General features: G+C 40.9%; 1 protein-coding gene across 7 annotated transcripts in view; it reads right to left on the reverse strand.

Annotated features, from left to right (window-relative positions):
* The window catches only part of Smarca2 (SWI/SNF related BAF chromatin remodeling complex subunit ATPase 2), a 166,467-nt gene that overhangs the window by 34,472 nt on the left and 104,151 nt on the right, over nucleotides 1–27,844 (reverse strand). For all 7 annotated transcript variants that reach the window (XM_074051968.1, XM_074051961.1, XM_074051965.1 and 4 more), the window contains exon 27: nucleotides 26,426–26,644. In XM_074051968.1, the coding sequence (XP_073908069.1) occupies nucleotides 26,426–26,644 (219 nt within the window). The remainder of the gene's footprint in view (nucleotides 1–26,425; nucleotides 26,645–27,844) is intronic.

The following is a 27,844-nucleotide window of genomic DNA, read 5'->3' on the forward strand; positions in this document are numbered from 1 at the left end:
ATCCAGCCAGCAACTCTACCGGCTTTTCTCTTGAGCAGGGAAACTCAGGAGGCCTGGTCACCTCTGGTACAATGAAGTTCTCAGTATATCAAAACAATGAAGAAATATCAAGAGAAGGTAATAAACAGTGCTGCAATTTCAATGCTTACAGGGAGTAATTTAATGCTTTTAAAGATAGGTAAAATACAATGATTGGGATAACTTCAGCCAGGTGTGCTAGTACACACCTATAATCCCAGCATGTAGGAGGCTGAGGTAGGAGGATCTCCAGTGTAAAGCCAGCCTGGGTTATATAGAAAGACCCTGTTTCAATAAAATAGTCATGTCTTCATCTGGAGATCATGTCAAAAGGGATGTCAGGGGTGTCTTCATGAAGGTGAGGCTTCAGCCAAATAAACAGTTCTCTTCTGCGTTTCCTTGTGTCAGGTTGTCCATGAGGCCCCAAATCCCTGACCCAGGGTTACAAACTACTACCATAAGACAAATTCACTGGTCTACCCAATCACCCGTTGTGGTTGAGAACATCAAATTAATGAGAAGGTGGTGAGAATGGGGCACTTGTTCTGCTTAAAGCAGATGCAAAGAATGCCCAGTAATGTTGGAGGAGAAAACATAACTAAAACAATACACACACACAAAAAAAAATCAAAAGCATAGTAGTTTGGGTCTCTCTGGTGGAGGAAAGCACCAGCCTCAACTACAGCCAATCTTAAGACACACAGCATAGTTAATACTTCTACCTATGACAGCTGCTCCTACCACCACCACCATCACAGCAGCAATGGCTAACACACATTGTTTACTGTGCTGCCAGGCACTCAGGGCTTTGCATACACTTACTCATTTAATCCTTCTAACAACCCTATGAGCTAGGTATGATTATTCTCTTTGCTTTGCAGATAAGGAAAATGAGACACAGAGAGATGCAGCCTCTAGCTCCAGGATCATGCAACAGCAAGTTAACAGTATTTGAATTCTAGAAGGTTGGCTGCATAAACCATATACTACTTTATACTACTAAATTAGTAATTGTTGTTTTTAATGATGAATGAACCAGCAGGAAAAAGCTGTATAATTCAAGTAAAAACAGAGGATACATCTCAGGAAAAATTCCAGCAAAGGTGGCTTATGCATACACACGCACAGTACTTAGTTTGCATGGAATTCTACGACCATAAAAGTGACCATACAACTTGATACTGTACAAAGCCATTTTATTAACCAATGAGAAAATCATGCTTGGCTTATGACCTTTATATTTTTATGTCAAAAGAGATCATTTAGAAATTAAAAAAAAATTAGAAGGTGACTTACTGTGAGTTATAGATGCATAGGGAAAAGAAAATATAGTAGGATGAACATTTACTTATTATTAACTTTGCATATACAAAATATTGGATATTAAAGTGTTTTATTTCTTTATAAAAGTTTTATCAAGAATATTTTGAACAGTGCTTTGCTTCTTATCAAAAACCTTATGATATGGAGTGAACATCCTTTCTGTGCCTTGGCAAACTGCCATAGTCATAACTTTAGACCAGCTTCCAACATTTTATCCTTTGTCTTTTCAATGTTGTGAATTATCTCAGAGTTTCTTTAAAGTATTTTTGTTTTGTTTTGTTTTTTTGCCTCTTTTGAGGGACAGCAATGCCACTTCCCACTTTGTCTGGGGCATCTTAACCTTTTTTCACCAGGGACCCTTGCTCATATGTAGAGCCTCCCATTTATGGCCACTTTGCATCCTAAATCTTTTGTCACATAAGTTGTTGTTAGGTCTGTCTTCCAAAAGAGTTATCTCATCAGCACTAAATGTGATGATCGTCCTAACCTGCCCACACTAATCCTTGGAATCTGGGTGCAAATTGCACAGAAAGTATCCTTCCTTGCGCTGGTAGCAAATCCAGCATTTTAAAATCCATCAATTGATGCTGACTTCTAAAATAATGAAACCAGCTTTAACTGGCAGAAAAGGTCTTCATGTCATTACCATTTTCCTTCAGTGAGGCAACTAACTTCAATGCTTTGGCACGAATACCTACTAAATGGATTCAGATTTATTATCATTATGGTCTTTAATCTAAAGTAGAAGTAATATGCAATTTTATCCATAAGTGGCCTTCTCTTCCTAGTCCATTTTAAATGAAAATCTGTTGAAATTACTTTACCTTGTTTTTGTAGTTATTGGAATATTTCAATATGGCTCCACCTCAGGCTGAGATCTTGTGTTATCTACACTAGAGTGCTGCTCTCTTCAAATTTCCTAACACAACCAGTTTTATTTCCTGCATGATTACTTCTTGTTTCCTTGCTGTTCTTTCACCCTGGTTGGCCAATTGCCTCACCTGATAAGCTATTTTTAATAAAATATCCAGTAGGCTTATCACTGGGAGACAAGGAGGGAACACGATTACATGCTTGACTATCTGTGTGTGGACTAACATGCTCACAGACCCAATGACGGACATTGAAGGGACGTGATTGGTCATTGACCATAATGTGCCCTTGTTTAGAGGGATTTGTGGCCTCAAGCACTTAAAGGCACCTGCACACCATGTTTATTGCAGCACTACTCACATTAGCTAAGCTATGGAAACAGCAAAGATGCCCCACTACTAATGACTGAATTAAGAAATGTGGTATTTATGTACAATGGAATCTTATTCATCCACAAAGAATGAAATTTTGCAGGTAAATGGATGGAACTGGAGACCATCATCTTAAGTGAAGTTAGCCAGGTTCAGAGGGTCAAAAGCCACGTGTTTTCTCTCATATGTGAAATGTAGACCTAATACAAATACAGCAATATTGTGAAAAACAGGTCAGGCAAAGGAGAGGTCACAAAGGAAAAAAGGAGGGTAAAAGAAGCAAATTCAGGTAAATATGGTTCACATACTTGAATAAATATAGAATTTTTAAACCTGTTGTAATCACCATATGAAGGGGACTAATGTAGAAAGAACAATTGAAGAGAGGAACCAATTCGGGTTATAATACATATATACATGGAAATGTCACAAGGAAACTCCTTGTATAGCTATCTTAAACAAGCAAAAATGTCAGTTTTTTTCTTTTGCAAAATCAGAGAACCAGAGGGCGGAACAGGTCCTGTCTGGGAGGCGTGGTACCAGTGAGGGGGAGGAGGTAAGGAAAGGGTGTGGGAGGGTAAATATAGACAAATACTGTGTGCACATGTATGTAAGTGGAAATTAGACCTGTTGAAACTATTCCAGGAATGGAGGGGGGAGGATAAGGTAGGATGGTGGAGGGGGTGAATTCTACTATGATATATTGTGAGAACTTTTGTAAATGCTTTTGTAATGTACCCCCAGAACGATAATAAAAAAGAACTAGCTGCAAAGCCTGTATTTATGTGCAATGATTCACAATTGCTATAACATGGTGTTCTGGTCCAAAATTTGTATGTTGAGGTCCTAACTCCCAACATTCTAGACTGTGACTATATTTAGAGACAGAGCCTTTACAGAGGAAATTAAAGTAAAATGAAGTCATTGGGTGGGCCTTAACTCTGTAGGACTGCTGTCCTTCTAAGAAAGGGGACTACAGGACACAGTTAACCATAGAGGGTAACCAATTGTAGAGGAGGTGGACACCTGCAGGCCAAGACCACAGAAGAAACCAAACCTGCTGCACCTTGAGGTCAGACTTACAGTTTCCAGAACTGTGAGAAAATTAGTTTCTGTTCTTTAAGCCACTAGTCTGTGGTATTTTAATATGGCAGCCCTCACTAACTAACAAACACATATGGTAACTAAACTTGCTGTTGGAGAACTGGTGTTTAACCAAATCACAGCAACAAAAATTTGTACGATCTGGAATAGGGCAACACGATTGTCTGCATGGATATGCAGCACATCACTCTGAATAAGTGATGGCAGCCTTTGTGTTTTGTGCCATCCTATAATTTAAAGGAAACCACCTTACCCTTGCTACCTGCTTCTTGGGAAGACATGTTCTAAATCAGGCAATTTCTCTCTGTCCCAGTCTCACCTGATAGAAACAGGAATGGCCTCCTGTTTTCATGTAACCTAGGTCTCTAGGATTATGCAGGGTCTGGCAAAGGAGGTCTCTGCATAAACAGAAGAGAGTGTGATTGGCTGAGCCAGTCAGTTCACTTCTTTCAGGAATCTAAACTGCAGATGTTAAAGAATGTGCCCAGCTGTTGTGGGAACCAAAGCTGAATAAAGGTTATGAGGCTGCACTTAGGCCAGAGATGTCACGAGTAGAAAGCATGGATGAACAGAGGACAGGGACTGGTAAAGTTTACACTGTGTGATGGAGCAAGGGGAGCTAGTCCCAGGAAGACTGAAATTCTTTGCATATAAAGACACATGTATTTAGTTAGGCTAAATACATGCACACGCATATATATATACATACATAGATACACGCACACACATATATATGCATACATAGATACATGCACACATACACATATACATACATAGATATATGCACACACATAAATACACACATATTCATATCACTAGAATGTCAGTAGAGGGGTGTCTGGTTCCAGTTAAACTTGAAAAGCCAACCAACTTCATATCTATCTTGTACGGTTCCTTCAGTTTATTGAAGGTTATTTGTCAAGTATAAATGTCCTACTTTATTTAATAAAACTAAAACTTCATAACAAAATTTTGAGTCTTGGTGAGCCAAGAGCTGTACATACATTGCCAATAAAACTTGCTATGTGATAAGCTTTAAACTGAATCTCTAATTTTGAAGCACAAAGAAATAAGAGCAGAGTAAATATAACCAGATTTGAATGACAGACACAGAGCTCTATTCTGTCCTTGTGAATGGCTTTCAGAGCCTTTTGGTATTCTCAGCCAGGACTAGCAGCTTTGCTGGGAACCCATGGCTGAAGTCAAAATGGGAACAGTGGAGTGACAGAAAACAAGACAGGAAAGAGGGTCAACTGAAGCATGGTCAGCACAGATAGACAAGCATGGGGACTGGTCCTAATGGCAATGGCATACATATGTAGAAAGCATCCTTTAAAGTGCCCTGAAGAAGGCTGCGCACCCAACATTAAATCTGAAAGAAATCAAGAGACTCCAGCACTGACCTCCACTGATGACCCTACCCTGGCATAGACCCTCCACTTGGCTCACAGCTAACAGTTTATTATGTTCCCAAATGTGCTGGTGGTGAAACTACACAGCTCTACTGGGTGTGACATAAATGAATGCATATAGCTGTGAAAAGATACAGGGTTCTTACTTCTACAGCTAGTACAATCGAAGACTCCAAAAAGGTGAATTAAAAAAAAAACACCCAAACCACCATTCAATCTGGCAATTGAATCTGAGCTGTTACAATTTAGGAAGAGTCTACGTTCAGCCTTCTTTGTTTGTGGCAGTTTCTCACTCACTCTACACTCAAAGTGGAAACCCTATGTGACACATTCTGGGTGTCATTTCTGCAAGAAAGACTACACAGTGCTCCAAGCAGCAGACTCAAAGGTGACCTAGCTTCACATGGAAAAATGTGGCAAACAGATACACTCTATTTCTAACTAAAATCTTCATCTGCATAAGTTTATCAGTGATGCATACTGATAGGCCCTTGGTGATGTGACTGTATTTTTTCCCTTTAACACATCTTTCATTGGCCAATACTGGTTCTGGTATCGTGGGTTAAGAAGACTCCTGCTGTTTTCTTTTTGGAATCAGGGGGTCACAAGGAAGGTCCCATTACTTGCCTGCTCTTTGTCATCCAGTCCCCTTTTCCTCCTGTAATAAGATGTAACAGCTTGATGCTGTTATTTTTCTAAATAATTGTGGACTATATTCCATTGGTCAGATATTTAACACTTCTTTCACCAGGTTACTGTCCCCCTTGAGCTCCTAAGTTTTTCCCAATTTATCAGTTCCAAGCCTATCTGTGTGGAACCTAGAAATCACCATAACCTGATCCCACCCATTCCGACTCAGCGTTTTTCCCACTGCTATAATCTGAACGGTAGTTCTTCCAGAATTCCTATGTTGAAATTCTAACCTCCATGGTGACAGTATTAGGCAGGTGATAACATGATCTGAGTGGAGACTTCATGGCTAGGATTAGTGTCCCTATAAAACAGACCCCAGAGGGCATCCTCACACCTTCCACCATGTGAGCACACAGGTAGGAGCCACTTATGAACAGGAGGCAGAACCACCAGATACCAAATCTGCCAGTGGTTTGAGTTGGGACTTCTAGCCTCTAGAACTGTGAGAAATAAATTTCTATTTCTTATAAATTACTTAAATTACTGAGTCTAAGGTATTTTATTATAGTAGCCCAGACTAAGATACTGGCTATGTGAATATTCTACAAGCAACAGGAACACAAATTCAGTGCCTCACCATATCACACTATATTTATTCCCACTATTGTGAGTTTTTCCATCGTACTTGGAATGTCTTTCCCAACTCTCTGAACATTGTACACAAGCTTTAAGGATCCACTCCTGTTCCCCCACCTCAGAATCTTCCCTAGATCTGCCAAAGCGTTTGGAGTTTGGATGTTTTTCTTAGAGAGACCATACCTTTTCCTCAATTCCCCTACAGTATAGAGCAGAGTACTGGTGGGGGGTGGGAGGGAGGGGATTAGATGCTATAAATACAGTTCAATATAAACTCAACTTTTGGACAGGAATCTCTGAGAAAACTGCTCTTAGGTGTATACCTGCTTACGGAATACTGATGATGAATTCAACTGCATTTGACTTGTTACCATTTTGTTAATTGATATTTCTGTTAATCTTTAAGCACTATCATTTAAATTCCAGCCTCAAAGTCTCTGTATCTTCCCTGTATCACCCTTTGCCACTTTCCCTGTGTCACTCAGCCTCCAGTCACTTCTACTGATGATTCTACTTCTTGATCACAAAGTATAATTTCTTAACAAAGGACGCAATGTTTTTTCAAAAGTTGCCAAAGCTTCCTAATTCCTCTCTTAGTCTTTTCTAAATCCTATTTTATTCACTTTCTCCTCCACTGCTCCTTACTTCAGATCTCTCCTTTCTATAAGGCATCAAAGTCTTATGCTTTCCTACCTTGTCTAACCATTTTTCTCCTCTTAAATGCAGATTCCCCAACTTTTCCTTTGGCTTTCTTCTTCTCTGTAATCTCATGGATTATAAACATGCAGGCAATATGCACTGGCTAATCTAGCCAATGGCCCCTTCTGAGTCCACAGCCAACATCTCTACTGAGTCTGAGGTCCTCATCAGTACCACATGTGGTAAGTCAGAGCAGCAAGAGGTGAGTCCCTTACTGACCCTTGGAGGCCTTGCTGCTAGAAACCTTCACAACTGCCCTTCTAGAGGGGTATAAGGCATATTCCAGAAGGGTGTTAATCTTACCATTCTTGGAGATGAGCGGCTCTTGATCAGCCCAGACATAGGTCCACAATCTTCAATGTACTGAATGCCTTCTGACCATCTCCTAACTACTGATGGGAGGTACTTGATAGGAACCCAATTGCTCATTCTGAGTATAAAATCTGCCATGGAGTTCCAATTTGCCCTTAAATGTTTCAAAAACTCTCCTGTGGCCTGTACTTCTCTTTGGAGTTCCCAACTGGAATTTCTACTATCCTACCAAACATCCCAAGTCAAGTTTGTCACATTTCCTCCACCTAAGCAAATATTTATCTTCCTGGGTCTGTCTCCAAGGGTAGCATCCTTTCCCATAATTATCCAGGCTGGAGACCTTTAAATTCATCAGTTTCCCTTTATATCCTGAAGTACTACCAGTCATTCCATGATTCACCTCTAAAACTGCTCCCACCATTTTCCTTCTGGTCTTCCTTGCTCTTGATGATGGTCTCCCTTATAGGCAGGTGGGTAGGTCTCTCTCCCTTCCTCCTTTTCCTTCTCTTTTGTTTAATTCATTCTTTACAATGCAAATGATTTTTCTCCTTTCTGAAGGATGGGCACATCCATTCATTTTTCCCATTTCAAACAAGTTCAGGCTCTGAACTCTTTCTATAGACCAGAACAAAGCCCAGATTCTTTGGCCAGGCACAGCCTCCAGGGGCTGGCCACACCCTAGTTTTTCCTCCCCATTTCTATCTTGGTATAAAATCTCCAAAGGGAGGAGTCACATATTTCCAAACCTCCATGAGCTTCTTTTAGACTGAAATTCTCTTTCTAATACCCCTTTTCCTACCCAAATTATGCTTAGCTTTTACAAAAGGGCTAAAATGCCATTTAACTTCATATTCTACCTATTCCTTCCTTCCCTTACACTTTCAGTAATATAAAGACTTTTATTCAGTTGGTTTAATTCTGCTTTGTATAAGTTCATTTGGGTTGAAAATATGTCTGAATCTTTTCAGCCTAAAATCTGTTTTGGAAAGTTTTTTAAAGAGTCATTGTAATCAAATCAGACTCCAAAGGCACTTAGGTAGATGCCTTGCTTACCAGTGGGACCCCAAAATCTTGCTGCAATAAAATTAAGTCTTTATTATTTATTCTCTGCTTTCTGAAAATGATAGGGCTTTACCAAGGAAGTACATTCTAACACCTGGCTTAAGTGATTAGTATTCAAAGACAAGCTACACAATTATACATGAATTAAAATAAGCCAAATAGAAGGGGCAAGAGGAAGACCCCTGTTTTTAGTTTATCCTATTCCAACCTAGCCTTTTAAACTGCTTTTACTTTAACTGGTAACCACACAATCTTCTGTCTTGCTTTAGCTTTGAGAGTTAAGTGGCTTAAAAGTATGTTCAGCCCTACAGGCAAAAAGGGCCATCCAAAGTCACCCCTGAATTGAGAAGCAATGAAGATCAACACCCCTCAGTTCAAAAGCAGAGCAGCGTTTACAGTCTGCAACTCAATTGAACAAGGTAAGGGGGATGGCAGGTAAGGCCCTAGTTTTCTTAGAAACAAAGCCAAACCAGGGTGGAGAAACTAACCTGCAGTCCTAAAAAGCCCACAGAGTCCTGCAGCTCCGCAGATGGAAATCCACAAAGGAGCCCCTTCGCTAGCAGGGGAGAGGTTACCAGCCATTCAGCCTCCCTCCGAGAAGCTGTCTTGAAGCTCTCTAGTGAGAGCCCTTCCAGGTCATCAAGACCACCTGTTTCTGATCTAGCTGGAGACTGGATGAGATTTACTTGTCTTCTACCAAACTCCCACAGTACCACAGACATGCCCAGATGTGCATTATCAGAATATAAAAGGCAATGGTCTCCACATTCAACTTTCACTAAATAAATACACCTGTCATGAACTAAAGGCTAAAGCCCCAAATCATATCCCATGCCTGTGACGCTTAGTTCCTCATCTGTCAAATGGGAGGCATAATACCTAGTCCAAATCTTTAAGGGGATTAAGGGATGGTGTATGTTTATAGCATATAGTCTGATACAGAGCAAGGAGGAAAGAGGACAGGTACTGACATAAAGGTCCTGACTTGACTCAAGCAAAGTCCAGTGGGCTTGGGGGTGTAGCTCAGTGTTACTGTGCTAGCCTAGAGTGTATAAGGCCTGGAGTTATATCTCCAGCACTGAAGAAAAAAAAAAAAAAGTCCTGAGAATCCTATGGGAATGAATTTTGGTTAAGAATTCAGTCCTGGGGAGGAAAGGGAGTGATATTTGTCAACTTTCTGACAGTGAAAATGCACCAATTGTGTAACATAAGAGAGGTGAGAAGTCATTTTTTTAAAATCGAAGGACAAAGAGCCTGTGAAACACCAAAGAACTGTTTAGGGAGAGGAAGAAAAGTTGCTGTACCAGTGTGTGAAGGCATGCCCCCACATATCCTTTAATGGCCCTAAAAACAAAAAGACAGTCCCCCTGGCACCAAGTGCTTTGTAAAACAGGGTGTTCTCCCAGTGAAATGGAAGAACAGGCAAATACCACCACCAACAGGCTGGGGCTTGATGGGCATCATGGGTAGGGATTTATTGAAAGCACTACAAAAGAGCCGAGCCTCACAACAGGTTAAAAGTCGTTCTGAATATAGTGGCACCAGAATAACCTCCTTCTGGGATTTTTACTTGACTCCTTCTCCAACCTGGACACATGAAGGTCAATGAGTTTACAGGTGATCCTAATTTCTTTCCATTATTCTTCTGTATTTTTCATTAAGTTTTCACGACAGGGAAATGCCCTCAAACTTTAAACAAAAACAATGATGCCAAAAACCAAAACAAAATCAACTCCCAAAGTTCCAGGTGTCTGGATCGTGATTCTAAAAATCACAGAAAGACACACAGTTAGTTGTTAGATTCATGTAACCACATAAAATGGTGATTAATAACATATTTATTAGTGGATTCTCAGACTAAGTTTATTAATTCACATGGAATAAATGTTCATGTCAGTGATCCCCTAGAATATTTACATTGTAGTATGCTGGATTTCAAAAATTCTCCTCCTACCTTCCTGTGATGAGTAGTCATCCCTTGATATAATGCAGTATTGGTTTTAGGAACCCCCTACAGATACTCAGTTACCTTATATACAGCACAGTATTTATATATAATCTATGCACCTCCTCCAGTATACTTCAAATACTTTCTAGACTACAATGCAAATGTTATTTATATAAGTTGTTGTTATACCTTATTATTTAAGAAATAATGACAACAGAAAGTCTCTATGTTCAGTAAGGCACTTTTTAAAAGTATCTTTTATCCACAATTGGTTGAAGGTAAGGATGTGGAACCCATCAGTATGAGGGCTGTCTGAACCTGGCATTATTGTGTTGATGTTTTAAGCGAATGTAAATGGAACTGGTGTTGATCGTTTTGGGGACAACATAAATTTTCCAGTGAACATAATGGATCAATTTAGTATGTTACCTATTCTGCTAGCTAGTGTGCATGGGATTTAAAAGAGGACTGGGTAGGTTGCTTCTTAAAACATAACACTAGACACTTCTGGATCCTGGTTGTGCAGAATTGCTGAAGCCCCCATTACCCTATAAAGAGACTAGCCCCTGTGGTGGTGGTAGGTACTTCTTTCACTAGCTTCACCAAATTGGCACCTCTCTCCCTCATCATGTCCTATCAGCCAGCATCCAGGACCAGTCTCAATCTTCAAACACAACCATGTGAATCTCTGATATCCACATAACAAATCAGGTACTGACCCCACAGACATGCTAATGAACCCTTTGTCAAGGCTACAGTGTTGAGAGCAAGTCTAAGAACACAGAGAAAAGTCCCTGAGCTCTAGTTTCTGTGAGAACTGAAATCTCATAGAATTGTACTCTGATCAGGGCAGATCCACATTGTTCTTTCTAAGGTCTCCAGAGGCAAATACGAAGAATGACAGAGCAGGAGAGACAGGCTACCCCAACCTCTACTTCATGATTCCAGTGTACAAGGAAACTGAGGCCCTGGGAGATGATGTCACATAGCCAAACAGAGACAGATCTGTAACCAGAGCCTCATATCCTGATACCTGACCAGCTTTCCTTCCACTAAGTTAGCAGACACAACAGTAGAAGAGAACAGAACCACTGGCAGTCTCCATAAAGCTCAACTTCTAAGGATGCTGTCACTTAACATAGTCTTTGGAAAAAAGATTTTACAAGGCCCAAGGGAAAGATATTTTTTTAAAACACAGCATCATGTGTGTTAGGGACGTGCTATGATGAACACTGAGCACAGTGACCTTCCATATTATATTTCAGTAGGAATGGCAGCACAAGAATCAAGCTTTGCCTAAAGCAAAATATCGTGATCTCAGCCACAATTTTTCATGATTCTAACAATTTGTTCTTTAATAAGAAATAAAAAAAGAAGCCATCTAAAGAGCTATATGACATTATACTTTAAACAAGCACACTCATATGGAGGACTTGTACAAAACTAAAAATGGAAAACCCAATTAACTTCAAACTTTTTTGTGTGTGTCTTTCAGATGAGCTGTATTAATCCAGTTTTTACGAAAAAAGAAAATAAGAGGGTTCAACCTAGAAGACAGCTGTTATAAAATCTACGAGGATTTCTGAGGATTGCTAAGCAGAAGCAATGGTTGTATTTTTTATGCATATTTAAATAATCTTCATCAGTGTGTTCTGAAATTAGAACAGAGCCTTCACATTCTTGAAAAGCTCAAAAGCACTTTCATGTCAAGTGGCACGCCTTTAGGATTCTTTTAAGTAAGAAATCAGTACAAGAAGGCATGGATCACTGGAATCTAACTGCAGAGGGTGCCAATAATGTCTACCTTGACCCATATAAATAAAAAAGAAAACACATGATTTTACTGACTTTGCCAAAAGGATATGGACTACAACCAAACCTCCTCTCTTAACCTTCATTTCTGCCTCTACTACATTCACTTATTCACATGCTTATCAAGTGCTACCTACAGGAAAGTACTGCTCCAGGAACTGGGATACAGCAGTGGAGAAGAAGGCAAGGACCTGGCCGTCCTAGAGCTCAATACTAGAGGAAAAAACCATGAGACACTCTTTACACAGTGGCCATGCCATGAGGAAAATTAAAATATGTTAATGTGACAGTTTTTGGCAGGAGGTAGCTACTTTATCAAACGTGGCAAGGGGCTGGCAAAATGGCTCAAGTAGTAGAGTGTCTGCCTAGTAAGTGTGAGGTCCTAAGTTCAAACCCCAATACCACCAAAAAGAAAAGGAGAGGGGAAGGGTGGCCAGGAAGGGTCCTCTGGAAAGAGCTCATTTGGACAAGAATTAGATATAAAAATCTGGGAAACAGGCTTCCAAAGTATAAAGAACCAGAAAGACAGTCCTGTGGAACAGGCATCCAGAAAGCAAGGAAAGGAGAGGACCATGACCTTATAGTCCATGTTAAAATGCTTGGATTTCACTGCTCTTCCAAAGGGAGACCCACTGGGAGGTTTAGGCAGGAGTGGTCATTAGAGAAGATATCTGTTCTGGAAAGTTCCCTCTGACTTTCTGGGTAGCCACCTGAACTGCTGTGTGAAAGGAGGAGAGTTATGCTCCACAACACCAGGAATCTGAAAACGTCACATGCCCCAGAGCCTCATTATCTTGGCACCTGAGCTCCTGCATCTTTTTGTCAATGAATGTTCTGTGCTATAATCCTCTTTACCATGGGGCTAAGAAGGGTTGGTAAAAACCAAACAAGCATAAGCTGTTGACATTGGAAAGGCCTGAGTCTTCCAGCAGCAGCAGAAAGATGAACACAGTTGCCTTCAGTGTTTGGAGTCCACACTGTTTGTCCTAAGAGGCAAAGGCTCTTTCCTCCTCAGGGAGCCTGAGGATGGAAAGGGCACTTGTAAATATCATCCCCAGAGGGGTGACACTAACAGTCTAGCACTAAGTAGAATACATGTTATTTAAACTCTGCTGATTTCCCAGTTAGAATCCCTACAAGTTAGAGTATCTCACAATATTATGTTTTCATTTACTTTCTACCTGTGTATACTTGGAGACCTGCTCTTGATAAGCTCTTTAAGGTGGATAGTTGTGCAATATCATCTCTAATAGCACCTATCAAGTCTGCCTCTTAATTGCACTCATAAGGGAGGTCAGCCACGACCAACACCTTAACAACACCACTTCCCTGTCCAAGCACAGTGTATGGTTCAACCTAATCCATGTTCAAGACATGGGACATTGAATGAATTTGCTTTCATACAGCTTCCATGCATGTATTCATGGATAAGAAAGCCAGAGATGACCACAGTAAAAAATAAATGCAAAAGTAGCTTCATGTAATTTTAGAGGGTTCCTTTAGATATTTAGAAAGGCTCCTGCAAATCAAAGATTATGGGAATGACCCATGTCTTAGTCAGTTTGGACTGTTATAACAAAGTACCAGTGGCTGCTTGCTACGGCACTAGTTGATTTTGTGTGTCAGTTTGCCTGGGCTAAGGGATACCCAGATAGCTGGTAACACATTATTTAGGAGTGTGTCTGTGGGTGTTTCTGGCAGAGGAAAGTATTTCAATTGGCAGACTTAGTAGACAAGAATCACCCTCACCAATGTGGGCAGCATCATTCAATCCACTGAGGGCAGGAGTAGAATGCTAAAGCAGAGGAAAGGTGAACTCTTTCTCTCTCTCCTTGAGATACGATGTACATCTTTTCCTGCCCTTGGATATGGGGAGCTCCAGGTTCTCAGGCCTATGGAGTCGAGGATTTACACCAGCAAGGCTTCCCACCCTAGTTCTCAAGTCTTCAAATTTCTATTAATTTCACCCACCACTAGCTTTCCTGTATCTCCAGCTTACAGACAGCCTTTCATGGGCGTCTTAGCCTCTACAATCATGAGCCTATTGCCACAATCCATCCCCTTCCCACACTGGTTTTGTTTCCCTGGAAATCCTGACTAACAAAGGTTATAAACAATATAAATTTATTCCTCACAGTTCTGGAGGCTGGAAGCCTGAGAACAGGTTGCGGCATGCACAGGTTTTGGTGAGGGTCTTCTTCTGGCATGCCAACTTTTTCTTGTATCCTCACATGGCACAAAGAAGGCTAGAAAACTCACTCCATTTTATAAGGAGGGCTCCACTTTCATGACCTAATAACCTCCCAAAGGCCCTACTTCCTAATACCATTGTATCGGGGGTTCAGATTTCAACATATGAAACATTTAGTCCACAACAACCCAAGAGGGTCAAGAAACCTACAGAGGACCACATACAACAGGTGCTTAGAAACTTTTGCTAAAATAGTAATAACTCCTCACTTGGGCCCACAAAGTAACTAAAAGCAAGAGAAAAGCCTGGGATCCCTGCCTTCACTTTGCATCTGTCTTCAATGCCTCAAAACTTTGGGTCAGACATCTGCTCAAGTCTGCATGTAGGCATGTTGATCACACAAGAAGTGTTTGTCTAAAAACTGATGACACCTAGTCTACCTCATCCCCGTTCAAGATTAAAGGCTCAAAGACAAGAGTAACCAAGACACCTTACTGTCAGCTTTTATAATGTCATGGTCCAGACCCCCTGAAAAGGAACCTGAAAGTCTCCAGTCATTGTCTTAAACCTGTCTTAAACCTAGAATCACTTGGATTCTAGGAACAGCAGAGCTTCACAGACAGATCAACCCCATGATAAGATTATCCCTAAACAGGAGCAATCATTTCATGGGAACTGGATCGTCCCCTCAAGCAATAAGGACTTCTCCCAACCACCTTGCGGAACCAGAACTGAGATAATAATCAACCAGATCTCATTCGACCCAGACTGCTTAATTATGCTGCCTCTGCCCCTGCCCCAATTCTCCCTCTATTTTAACCTAAAGCTAGAGTCAGTACCCTAAAGATGAAGCTAAAACACTTACTCAATCTTCCTGCAGCCATGGAGTTAAATAAATCTTTCCCTGCCCTACACCACAACTTATCTTTTTAATCGTCTCTTTTATTGGAGCGAGTGGCCAGACCCGACATGTTAGAACTCCGAAGTACATGTGTAATGAGGCCTCTGGCCTAGGACTCTGGTTACATGTGTACTTAGGCGGTGGTAGGCCAGGACCCCAGGTTCCTGGCTGCTAGCTCCAGTGTTTTTCCTGCAGGCATGGACGGTGAAGGGGACAAACAGAGTTAAGATAATTAATGGCTGAGTGAGTACTTACTGATATGTAGTTAGGAAGAAAATCAGGGTAAAGCCAATTAACAGCTGAGTGAGTATAGGATCACTGAGGCGCTTACTTAGTCTGTGGCCAGGTCCTGTAACACATTCAAACCTTGTTTTCAAGGCACCCAAAAGGAACATTGTTTTCTTTTGCTTTTTGTGGCACTGGGGATTGAACCCAGGGCCTCATGCTTGCTAGGCAAGTGCTCTACTTTTAATTAGCTATTAATGTTTTACTTTTGAGACAGGGTTTGCTAACCTTGCTTGGGATGGCCTTGAACACTTGGGACTCTCCTGCCTCCACCTCCAGGGCAGGTGGAATTATAGGCTTGCACCACCATATTCCACCATTTTTTTCCTTTGCCTATAAGCCAGCAGGTTTTTCTCTGAAATAATTTTTTTTTTCTTATATGTCAGGTTTGATGTTACACACATTCAAAGCTCAGAACATTCTCTTAAGCAAAGGCTAGGATTTCCCCTCATGTTACAGAAGAGGACAACAAAGCTATGGGTAGCTGCACAGGATACTCAAGGTGACAGAGCTCAGGCAGTGGAGTGGGAACTTGAACCCTTGGCTCATCGTATTTCGAAGTTTATACCCTCAATCACTATCCTAAACTCCCCAGATACAGAGCCATCAAACGCCACAGCTCTTGCTCTGACACCCACCCAGACACTCAGGCCCAGGGATGATAAAGTTATCCTGCCTTGGCTCCATCTTCCTAAACTGCACCCTCCCAACCCCCATTCCAGAGATTAAGACTTTATTCATGTCCTCTTATTGATAAAAGAAAAAAAAGTATAGAACCAAAACCAAATCTTGATTAAAAAAAATTAAGACATATTCTTAAAACTATCATTTTTCTGCAGAAATAAATAAAAATTGCTCCATCTAAAGATAATGTGAACTTTCTTACTGAGTCTCCTTTGTATCAATTAACCAGATCCAAATTTCTATGGTTACTTTCAATGACTGAGTTTGATTTTAGAGCTGAATGTCCTGATTTCAAAGGATAAAATTCAAGAACAGAAATTTCAAGCACTACAGTTTTTTAAAGCAATCAATCAAAACAAGTCTGTCTTGCTTCTCAACCTTTAATATTTATTTTAGTTAGGCCTCTGAGAACTATTCCTTCTTCGATATTTACCCTACCAAATTCTGATAAAAGGGAACGTACTGGAGTCCAAGTGCTGTTAAAGCAGCATAGTCAATGGATGTAAAATAAAGTCAAAACTTTAGAAAGCTATTAAAATTCTTTTGCCACTGTCAAATAGTTCCCCACACAACTCACAGCTCTTACTGCCGTTAATTAGTGTAGTACATCCCTCCCAAAGTAGTGAAGAACCTGGAATTTGGCAAAATCCAAATCTATTTGCTAGGCCCTTAGCTCTCCCTTGTGTATAAAAATGGAAATGCAGTTTGCTAGAAAATTTTGCCCCAGTAAATTGGATGACCCAATTTTAAAAGCCAAATGCATTAAAAAAAAAAAATGAAAACCCAATTCTTACAAGTCTTATCTCTTATAACAAAAGTCAAGGAAAGTTTATTTAAAGTGACAAACAAAAGTTGGAAAATATCACAAGTATTACATGTATTTTTGATGAAGAAACAACAACAAAAATCTTGCCAGTATATAACAAAAAAGTACTTCCGGAGAAAAGTACATCCCCCAGAATCATTAATGCTCTGAAATACAGCTAAGACATTCCAGCCCGTCTCTGATTTCAGGCTGAATCACACTTAATCCAGTCCAAAGAGCAGAGGCGTTATCGGATTTCAAATATTTCTACAGAGAAAAGTCCACAGCTTACCTGTTCATACGTATAGGGAAAAATTTTTCATGGCGTATTTCAACACAATTTCAAATATTTTGTTTGAGACCCCAATTTCCTCAGACTTTTTCCAGCTTTTCATGAGTAAACTCTTCAGGGACTTGTCTGCCTTCCGTGTAGAGTTTAACAATTTGGCTGGCTGTGAGGAGAGGCCAACTAAAGGCTCTACGTGCACCCCAGGACTAGGTAGCTTCTTAAGACACTGAAGTGAATCCCATGGAGAGGGGCCACACTTTGTTGCTGATTACGCCCACGCTTATAAGAGTCTCTTATTTTCTTTACTCTGCATCAAGCTTTGGGAAGAGTAAACTCCAAAAATCCCTTTAGTGGGCAACAGATACGAACCTGATTCATGCATCTAAATCAGGAGAACTTCATGTTTTCATTTGGTGGCTGATTAATCGGAGAAAAAGAAGGTACTCTGTCTTTCCTCAAGGTTTCTCTTATAACCTGATGGTTTCTAACACTGGCTGTATCTATCACCAAATGAGGAGTGGGCCTTATCACCATCATTTCCAAAGTATTTATGGGGGTCCAACTGCACAGGGTATTACAAGAAAAAAGAGGTATCTTTCTTCAATGCTAAGAGGCCATGCAGCTCAATATATCACAACCCCACAGAAGACAGATGGTATGCTCAGAAAGGTAACAAAATATGCCAGAAAATAAGAGAAACTTCCAAAAATTTTTGCTCAAGACATCAGATCCACTGGGAAACAAAGCATACTCTCCAAATTTGTTCTCGCCATCCGGCTGGCAATTATAAAGAATTCAGAGCACATAATCTAGGTTGCATTCCAATTATCTTCAAGTGCTGTGGGGCAAAAATCACTCGTTCAGCAATTAAATAAATTCAGGGTTATCACTAAGTGTTTTAAGGAAGGGAAGGATTTGGAAGTTGGCAAAAGGACCAAAGGAACAAGAAGAATGGTAACACAAGGCATTCAAACAAATCACTTTTCAGTCCACTTCTTAACTTTGCAATCACCCCGATTTTACAAAGCCCCTGCCTCAAGAATGATAGCTGTATTACCATGTAAGAAAGATCTTAACCACTACACACATTACTGAGGTTAAATTAAAAAAACCTGGCCCACCAGGTTCATTAGACATCTCTACCAACTTGCTGGGCACAGTGGTTAATAGCTATAATCCAAGCTACCTGGGAGGCAAAGGTAGAAGGACATGATTTAAGGCCAGACAGGGCAAAAAAGTTAGTGAGACCCTACCTCAAAGAACAAGCTAGGCTAGGTGGCTCATGCATGTAATCCCACTTTAGTGGGAGACAGAGGTAGGATGAGGAGCAAAGCCTGAACCAGCGCTGGGCAAAATGCATGAGATCCTAGCTGAAAAAAAAATAAAAGAGAGAAGGGCTGGAGGCATGGCTCAAGTGAATGCAAGGCCCTGAGTTCAAATCCAGTACTGCCAAAAAAAAATAAATAAATAAATCTCTGCCAACTTGGTAGATGGAGTGCCTGCATACACACAGAGACACAATGATGTTTTCCTAAGAAATTATCAAGACAAGTCAATTATCCTGTGTGCAGAAATGCATATGTGCAGGTGTAATATTTAATACAACACTGTTATTATGATGGGTACGCCATGGGAAATCTATAAAACAGTAATGCACAGAATGCTTTGAAATCACATTAATACTCTCTTCTACACTTTCCAGGTGGGCCATCACCTGTTCAGTAGAGAGATCCACTGTCTTGATATGGATTAGGGTAAAGAGTGTATGCAAAGACAAAAAAGACAAATAAACCTTGACTTCCAAAATAGGATACTGAGCCCTCCATCAGACAGCAATCTCAACCGAGCCTCACTGATGGAAGGTGTTAGCCGTTAGAAGAGGTAGGTACTTTGAGTGGCAGGCTCCCGTACTTGGTAGGGGGAGCTGCTGTTGCTTTAAAAAGACTTCAAAATATTTTTTGTTTTTATTTCAGTTAATTCTCTTTGGAGAAACTTACAAGGAACCAGCTTACTCTGGCTCATTCTTTTTAGGTGACCTGGAGAAAACGTTGCTGACTGTAACACTAAATACTCTATTCGGAGACATTTGTGCCAGCCATTTTTTGAACATGTGATTATGAACCAAACTGAGCATGCTCAGGAATGTACCTGCCTCTTCATGTGGTGATAAGTCTTGAGTGCCAATGGCTCACCCTGTAATCCTAGCTACTTAGGAAGCTGAGATTGGGAGGATCCAGTTCGAGGCTAGCCTGGGCAAATAGTTTGCTAGACACCCATCTCCAAAATAACCAGAGCAAAATGGACTGGAGATGTCACTCAAGTGGTAGAGCACCTGCTTTGCAAGTGTGAAACCCTGAGTTCAAACCCCAGCCCCCGCCCCCCCAAAAAATGTATATGGGCTTGGAGGTGTGGCTCAAGTGGAAGAGCTCCTGCCAAGAACATGTATAAGTTTCCCTAATAAAGGCCTCCACTTTCTTTGTCCAGGTAAGCACTGCTTTGCAAATTAGCTCCACTACTCTCCTAACACGCTACAGTGATAAACCTCTTTCCACTCCTTTAGCCCTTGGTTGACTTACTGGCTTTGCATTGGCTCTTTCATAAAAAGTTCCCCTAGTTCCAGAGGCCTTCACAAAGGATCCTCAGAATGGCACTAGAAGATACAGTGTAGAGCACTGGAAGTTGCTGTATGACAGGAAGGTAAAATAGAGAGCCTTCAGCCATGGAGGGAAAGGAGGCAAAGAGGAAGAAGTATCATGTGGTCAGGCTTGAAGATGTAATTGTTACCTGCTGTGTAACAAATAATTTGTCTGGTCTTCTCCTGGATACCTGGCATGGAGTTTCTACATCCTTGACATTTCCTCAGTGATAGGAATATCTGTGTTATGCTAATGAGATGACTCCTGGTGAGTCCCGAGATGGCTTCAGATGTGGGCTGGTGACCAGAAAGACCAACTGAGTGATTAGAGGGGTGGGCTTTTGCCATGTGTATTGGATTTTTGTCATTGTGACAAATACTTAAGAAAACCAGTTTAAAGGGGATAAGATTTATCTTGGCTCATGATTTCAAAGATCTCAGCCCATCACTGCTTGGCTCCATGTCTCTGGGCCTGTGGTCAGTCAGAACATCATGGCAGAAGGAGTGACAGAACAAAGTCGCTCACTTCATGGCAGCCAGGAAGACTTTGCAAGACAGGAAGGCACCAGGAATAAGATATTCTTCAAAGGCATGATCTCAATGACCTACTTCATCCAACCAGGTCACACCTCCTACCATCTTCCAATAATGCCATCAAAATGTGACTCCCTCAATGGACTAACCCATTGATAAGGTCAGAGTCCTCATGATCTAGTCACCTCTCAATGATTGGATCCGCCAGCTGGGGAACAAATCTTCAACACATGAGCCTTTTGTGTGTGTGGTAGGTACTTTACTATTGTAAATTAATTCTACAAAGTAGTTTCATTGTGATATTTCTCTACATGTATATAATGTGCTTTGATTAAATATACCCCCTCTGTTACTCTTTCTTGTTCCACCTTTTTCTTCCTTCTCCCCTTTTAACAGTTGTGAGTGGGTTCATTATGCGATTTTCATACATATATATATATATATATATATATGTATATAATGTACACCTTTGATCATATTCACCCCTCCCCCCAATCTGGGGACATTTCTTATCCAAACTATAACACCCAGCCTGATCTCTGGGGAGGACAGAACAACATTGGTGGCACAGAGGGGAGCATAGCTACCTTTCAGAGAGGGCAGAGAACCTGAAAACTGAGTTCAGTCACATGACCTATGATTTAATAGATCATGCTTACATAATAAAGCCCTGAGGAAAACTCTGGACCCCAGTGCTCTGTGGACTTCCTGTCTGGAGAGTCCACTGAGGTACTGAGAGTGATGCATCCTGATTACATGCAGAAGAAGCCAGGAGAGCTTGGATTCCCTCCTAGTCCTCACTTCTGCCTCTCTTTTCACTGGTTTACTTGATCTGTTGGCCTCAAGAGGCATTTTCCTAAGTTCTGTGAGGCAGTATAGCAAATTATGGGACACAAAGGGTTCATGAGAACCCCTGCACTTACAGCCAGTCAGTCAGAAGTCAGGGCAATCTTGTTTACTTGTTGAGGATTGTGCCGTCATCTTGTAGGGTCCTGTGCTAACTCTGAATAGTTAGTGCCAGCCCTGCTGTTGAGGTTGAAAGGAAATGCTGTCCCTTCAGGGTCTAAAACTGAGGTGCTGGGGAAGGTGGAGTAGGGGAGGAACATAAGAATGAAACACCAAACACACTCAAATGGGGGATTTACCAAGAGCTTCAGGTCTCTCAAAATCTCCTTCCAAAGATCTGGGAGGGTCTCTTGCTATGTGTTCATCTGGTCACAAACTTGGGACAAAATTTGTAAACACGAAACATTTATACTACTTGCTTTAAATGCTCCTGGATGTGCCTGGCCATCAGATTCTAGTAACTAGTAATCAGATTCTAGGAAGGGGCAGGGTGCACTGCATCCTGCATAGTCTAACACAGTGTACAGGAAGCATCAAGAGTGCAGACTCCTGAACAGGACACAAAGGAGCTGAGAGCACTGGGAGAACAAAGAGGTCATAAGTGTTCACGAGATACCAGAATACAGGCCAGGTTCTGGCTAGAGACAGTAGCTAGGACACCAGACTTCAAGAGCACACATCCTCAAAATCTCCAATGGCACTAGCTGCACATCAAGACCTCCTGGGACAGCAGCAGGTCAGCAGCCCTGCACTGAGTCCCATGGGCACCCACAGGGAGGGAAGAGAACCAAGGTGCTTATCTCCAGGCTCTTCTGTAACACCAGCTTCCACCTTTATCCAGACACCATCTTGGGAAGGAAGATATGATGGGAGCCTCCAGGAAACAGACCACTGGGTAAGTGAAAGTTGAACTTACTGCCTAAAAATGATGAAGTTAACTTCTAGTAGAAACAGTGGTTTCAAAGGAACTTAAAATACTTTCTTTCAAGCAAAAATGTCATTTTTTTTCTTTTACAAAATTGGAGAACAGGAGGGCTGAAGAGGTCCTGTCTGGAGGGGTTGACACCAGTGGGAGGGGGAGGAAGTGGGGAAAGTGTGTGGGAGGGTGGATATAGTACAAATACTGTGTGCACATGTATGAAAATGGAAAAATGAGACCTGTTGAAAGTATTCCAGGAATGCAGAGGGGGAATAAAGGAGAATGGTTGAGGTGGTGAATTCAAGTATGATATACTTGATAAATTTTAAGAACTTTTATAAATGCCACAATGTACCCCCCACCCAGCACAATAATAAATTAAAAAAAAATTGAAAATGGTAAAAAAAATTTTCTTTCAAAAAGCTGTGTTTGAAATTATGATCCTCTTCATTAAAAACAATCTTATGAATACAGGAAAAATATCTTTTTAAATCCTTCAACTAAATAGGTTCTCTCAAGGGCACTATGGGAATTTTTAGCATACTATGGAATAAAACCTGTTTGTGTTGAATTATATTTTTCATGTAAAGTGGCAAGATCACTTAAATTTACCCCAGGTGTGCTGAGGCAGAGACTGCTGGGTGTTCACCGAAACCTTGCTTTCTGTGCACAACCAGAACACATTTCTTAGCCTCCTTTGGAGCTGGAGTGGCCTGGTGACTAGTTCTAGCCAATGGAATGAGAGTGGAAGTGACGACTAACTATTCAAGCACAGCCAGAGGAACCCACTGTACCATGTTGTTTTCCCTACTTCCAGCTCATGAGGTGGAGCTGACCAAGTTGACAGAGGCTCTGTCAGCCTGAATACCTGAATGACCCCCCAAGGAGAACAAGTGTCCTTGCCAACCAGGGACACACACCATGGGCATTTCTAGGAGTGAGAAATAAACTATAATTTAAGTTTTGGGTTTTTTTTTTAATATGTCCATAGTTAGGGCATGTGTAGGTACATCTGTTGCAGCTGGACCATTACCCTGATCTAAACTCTTGCACGTCAACCTGGTGCTATTTCAATGTGACAATCAGTGGGTGCCTATCATCTACACATGGAAATTCCAAATTTTAACAAGAATAGATCCAGCTCACCAACCAGTCAGGAAATCAGGCAGGTTGATAATGTCCAAGAATACTAGGAAATTAGAATGATGCTGTGACAGGACAAACGAAGAAATGTGAAAACGCAGTGGAAAAGGCAGTCAGCAATTATCTGCCGTAGCAGTGTGGGAAGAGGAAGCAACCGAACTGGGCCTTGAAGGATGAGCAAAATAGAAGCAGAAGTGTAGGAAAGTTCATTCCAGACTGAACATGAGTCCTCCATCACTTTATCTGTGTGACTCTGATGCTAAAGACAGAAGACATAATGTTCTGTTCTCCCCAGGGAATAGAATCAAAGCCAGTAAGAACAGCTTCAGGGAAAGAGGATTTTGTCCAAAGAAAGGAAGAAGCAAATATTCAGACTGATCTTGAACCTGAGGAGCTATACAGACAAAAAAGGTAGTGTGCTTCCTTTGAGGGTTGGTCAGCCTCTTGGCATGGGGACTGCAAAGAGTGTTATTTAAGGATGGGATGGTAGCTGCACCATCCAGCTGTCTTCCAACTCTGGATTCCATGTATCTTCAGTGCCTTAGCCAAGCAGGCTTTGTACAACATTGCCAGGAAAAAGAAGAGTTGATTTCAGCCCTGTGAGAGCACTTCTTACAATATGACAGTCCTTGCCAACTTCCCTTTCAAAGATATGTTGGCTGGATTCACTCAATGTGTTCAATCATCAGCAGTAGAGAACAACTCTTCACATTCAAGCTCACGAGAACCCCTTAAATTTCATTTTATTAAAACAAGAACTTAATAGGTCGATATCACACAGAATTACTGCTGGGTGAACAGGAAACAAAGGCTTGAGTGCTTAGGCCCAGGAGTGTTTTGTATTAATCTCATGTCCTGCCTGCTCAACAGCAAGTTGCCAAGTCATAACAAAATATGGACATACAGTGTTGAAAGGATCCGATTATAAAAAGATACAGTAGAGCTGTATTGAGAATAGCTTTGGCCTTCTTGGATAACGTGGCATGTTGCAAGTTACCTTAGGGTTAAATTATAAACACCAACCTCCACAGGGTAGTTTTGTAGAACAAACTAGTTTTCCATTTTTGGATGTGCCCACTATAGGTAGAGAGGGAGTCTACTAGACAGACACACACACACACACACACACACACACACACACAAGCAAGAAACAGTATCCTAACATTGTTGGTAAGTTAGAGACTTCCACTTTCCCAAGATTATACTTTCATTTCTACAAGCATTCATTGAGTCTCTATTATGTGCTGGGCACTGTGCTAATCCTCTGTGGTACAAACTGGGTGAAAAGAAAATTTCCTCAGATCCATGATGTTATTTTTCTTAACAACAAAAGGTAAATTCAGTTACGTTCTTGCTCAATAAACAGGGTTGTTTTGCTTGTAATGTCTGGAGATTATTTGTTTCAAAAATGATTTAAAAATGTTGGCCTAGATTATGGTTGTTTCATCTCCTGTAATAACACTCCAGGTACTTAATTTATTGCTTAAATAAAAGAGAAAGGGAAGAGAATTTTCCCAAGCTCAGAAATGAATATTAAACAAACAAAAACTCCTAATATATTATAGAATAAATCTTAATTATTAAAAAACACAGCCTTAATAGTGAAACAAAGGAAATTCATAGAACCATATTCTCAGGCCACTGAAATCTTTGGCTATGACATGGAAACAATCACACACAGTTACATTTTCTATGCAATTGTTCAACCATAAATATGAGCGATGCTTTGTTAGTCTCTCTTTTCAGAATCCCGCAGACTTCAATCTTTTCGAAATTCAGGTCACATCCCTCTCATCATACAACACCCTGAGTGAATCACATCTCAAGTGGCACCTCGCCCCATCTGCCTCTGATATCCAATCTCAAAATCCTCCCATTGCCTTTCTACCCACCTACCTACTTATGGCCTGGGCTTAAAACCCTTGTCTCATAAAGCTTGAAAATTGTATCCCCTTTTAAGAAAATGAATGAATGACTCCCAACAACAGCTTCTGTTTCTTTGGTTTTTATCCAACTGCACTTACTATTTGTAGCACTTCTTTACTGGCCCTGTCTGGAATGTACATCCCAGGTTGCTCTGCCTGTCAAGGTACTGAGTCTGTTCCCCATTAATGTAAAGTAGAGCCAGAGCTTTGGTGAAAGAATCACGTTGGCCTCCACTATCACGCTTACATGAGTATTTTAGTATTTTTGGGATCCCCAAAAAACACTGTGAGATTTCACTCCCCAGTCAAAATGACAAATCATCATTCTGCAAAACATCATTTTGCAAACAGAACACACACACACACACACACACACACATACACACAGTAGGACAGTATTTCCAGTCACAAGTGACCCAGGTCCCAGGCTCTACTCTGTGTTTGTAATGGACAACTCAAACCAAAACAAAACCGAGCACACCAACACATCAGTACTTACTGATTCTGTTATTTTTGTCCAGCTGTGTGTCCTGACTAGTCACTTGATCTTTCTGGGCTTCAATTACTACATCAAATCAAAAGAGTGCAAAGGCACCTTCCAGATCTAAATATGCTACGGGTCTTCAAAAAATGCAGCTAGAAAACATCGACCTTGAACTATCTCTGCAGGCCTTGTAGAAGTAAAACCTCAATTAAAGGTCATGAAATGACAGGGAACAATTAAAAAAGATCTCTAAGGCCCCCTTCTCCATTTTTATTCTCAGTTTGAGAGAGTGAGGCATGACCAGACAATTGGTCATAAAATGTGAGTGGGTCTCACAGCTCTTATAATCCTGTGCTTACAATGGCCAATTCTGCCCTAGCAAAAAATGCTTCATTATAGTTTTTCCAAGCAATGTACAAGGACTCCACTGCACCAGTAGAATGACTCAATCTTCTAGGTTCAAGAGCCCTTTCCTTGTTACAGCAACTCGACCTGCCCAGAATTCCAGCTCTAGACTCCTGACCTCAAGACACCAGAAAACACTCCAAACATCAAGGTTAGGTTAAAAAATGCATACCTACCCTGAGCCATTGCTTCTCTGTCAGGGCATCGCTATAATCCACATCACGGCGCTGGCGAGACCCCCTACCAAATATTTTCTCCTCTTCCTCTTCACATGTGAGCCTTTCCACTTCAGCATCATCCTTAATAATCCAGGAGGGCAACTCATCTTCCTCCATTAAGCGAGGTTTACGCTTTGGATTTCGGGCATCTTCCCTCCGCCTGTCCATGTCCATACGCTGGAGATAGGAATAAAAGTGTCAGCAGAGGGAAGGGGGTTCTGTCAAGTGATACAGAACTTACAGATGCTACAATGTGCACAAGTTGTCTTAGACTGCTGAAGGGTCCCTCTTGGCCTTTGAGCTAGTTGGCTTCCAGCTCATCCCTAAAGTACAGGTCTTTAAGATTTCACAATGTAAAATCCCTTTCCTTCTGCTATATCCATTTTAAGAATTTATTTTTGCATTTAAAAATACTCTTTAAGAATCCCTCTGCTTAGTTGATGTGTGTGCAAAGCTTCCCTTTAAGTAATAGTGAGAAAATTCAAGGTGGGGATACATTTAGAAAAAATGAGCCCTGATGGTACAATTTGTTGCTTCCCTGGAAGAAATGAAATCTTTGAGCATATAAAAGAGAAAATTCATTAAGAACATTTCCTTTTATTCAAGAGGACTTGTGCTTTTAGTTAAATAGTTGGGGGGAGGAGTGTCAAAAATAGTGACTCAAGGCATCACAACAGAATAGTCACATGCAGGGGACACAGGTGGTTTGATTAGTCAGTTGTCATGTATGCTATGAATTTTCAACACACTATGGGCACAGTGGGAGAAATGCCCCTCAATTATTTACTTTTTAAGAGTTTAGCTCTTTTGACAATATTACACCATGGGGAGACAGAGCTCTGAAGTAATCTCCTCTCACTGGCCAAGTTGTATGTGATGTGGTTTCCTTTCCTAGCCTTCAAAATGCCTACGTCTCTACCTCCTGACCTTTTTTTAAAAATCAGTTCAGCTGTAAATAAGCTAAATGCTGCATACTCAGTTTTAAGTTATAGCTAAACAATTTGATTGAAAAAGAGCAGATAAAAGCACCAGTGAATTTCTATATCTATTAGTTATATATATATATCACTAGCTAGATATATCACTTCTACAAGTGAATAGACCATTAATCAAGTTATTTACCTGTTCCCTCTTCCTTCCGTACTACCGTACTGAAACAGGGATTCAATGTAATTTTTTTCTTACAAGCTAAAACTAAGAAAATGGATAAAACCCAAATATTGACCTCTGTCACCTACTTCTAAATTAAAGATCACAGCTCTTTAAACCACGCTTCATCATTTTTGGAAATCATTATATTTCCAGAATGAGGTAGGCTTGGGGCAAGGCAAAGTCCCATTGGTAGATAAATGTGGCCATCCTGCTCTGTCATACGCT

The sequence above is a fragment of the Castor canadensis genome, chromosome 13, assembly GCF_047511655.1.
Source record: "Castor canadensis chromosome 13, mCasCan1.hap1v2, whole genome shotgun sequence".
NCBI classification, from domain to species: domain Eukaryota; kingdom Metazoa; phylum Chordata; class Mammalia; order Rodentia; family Castoridae; genus Castor; species Castor canadensis.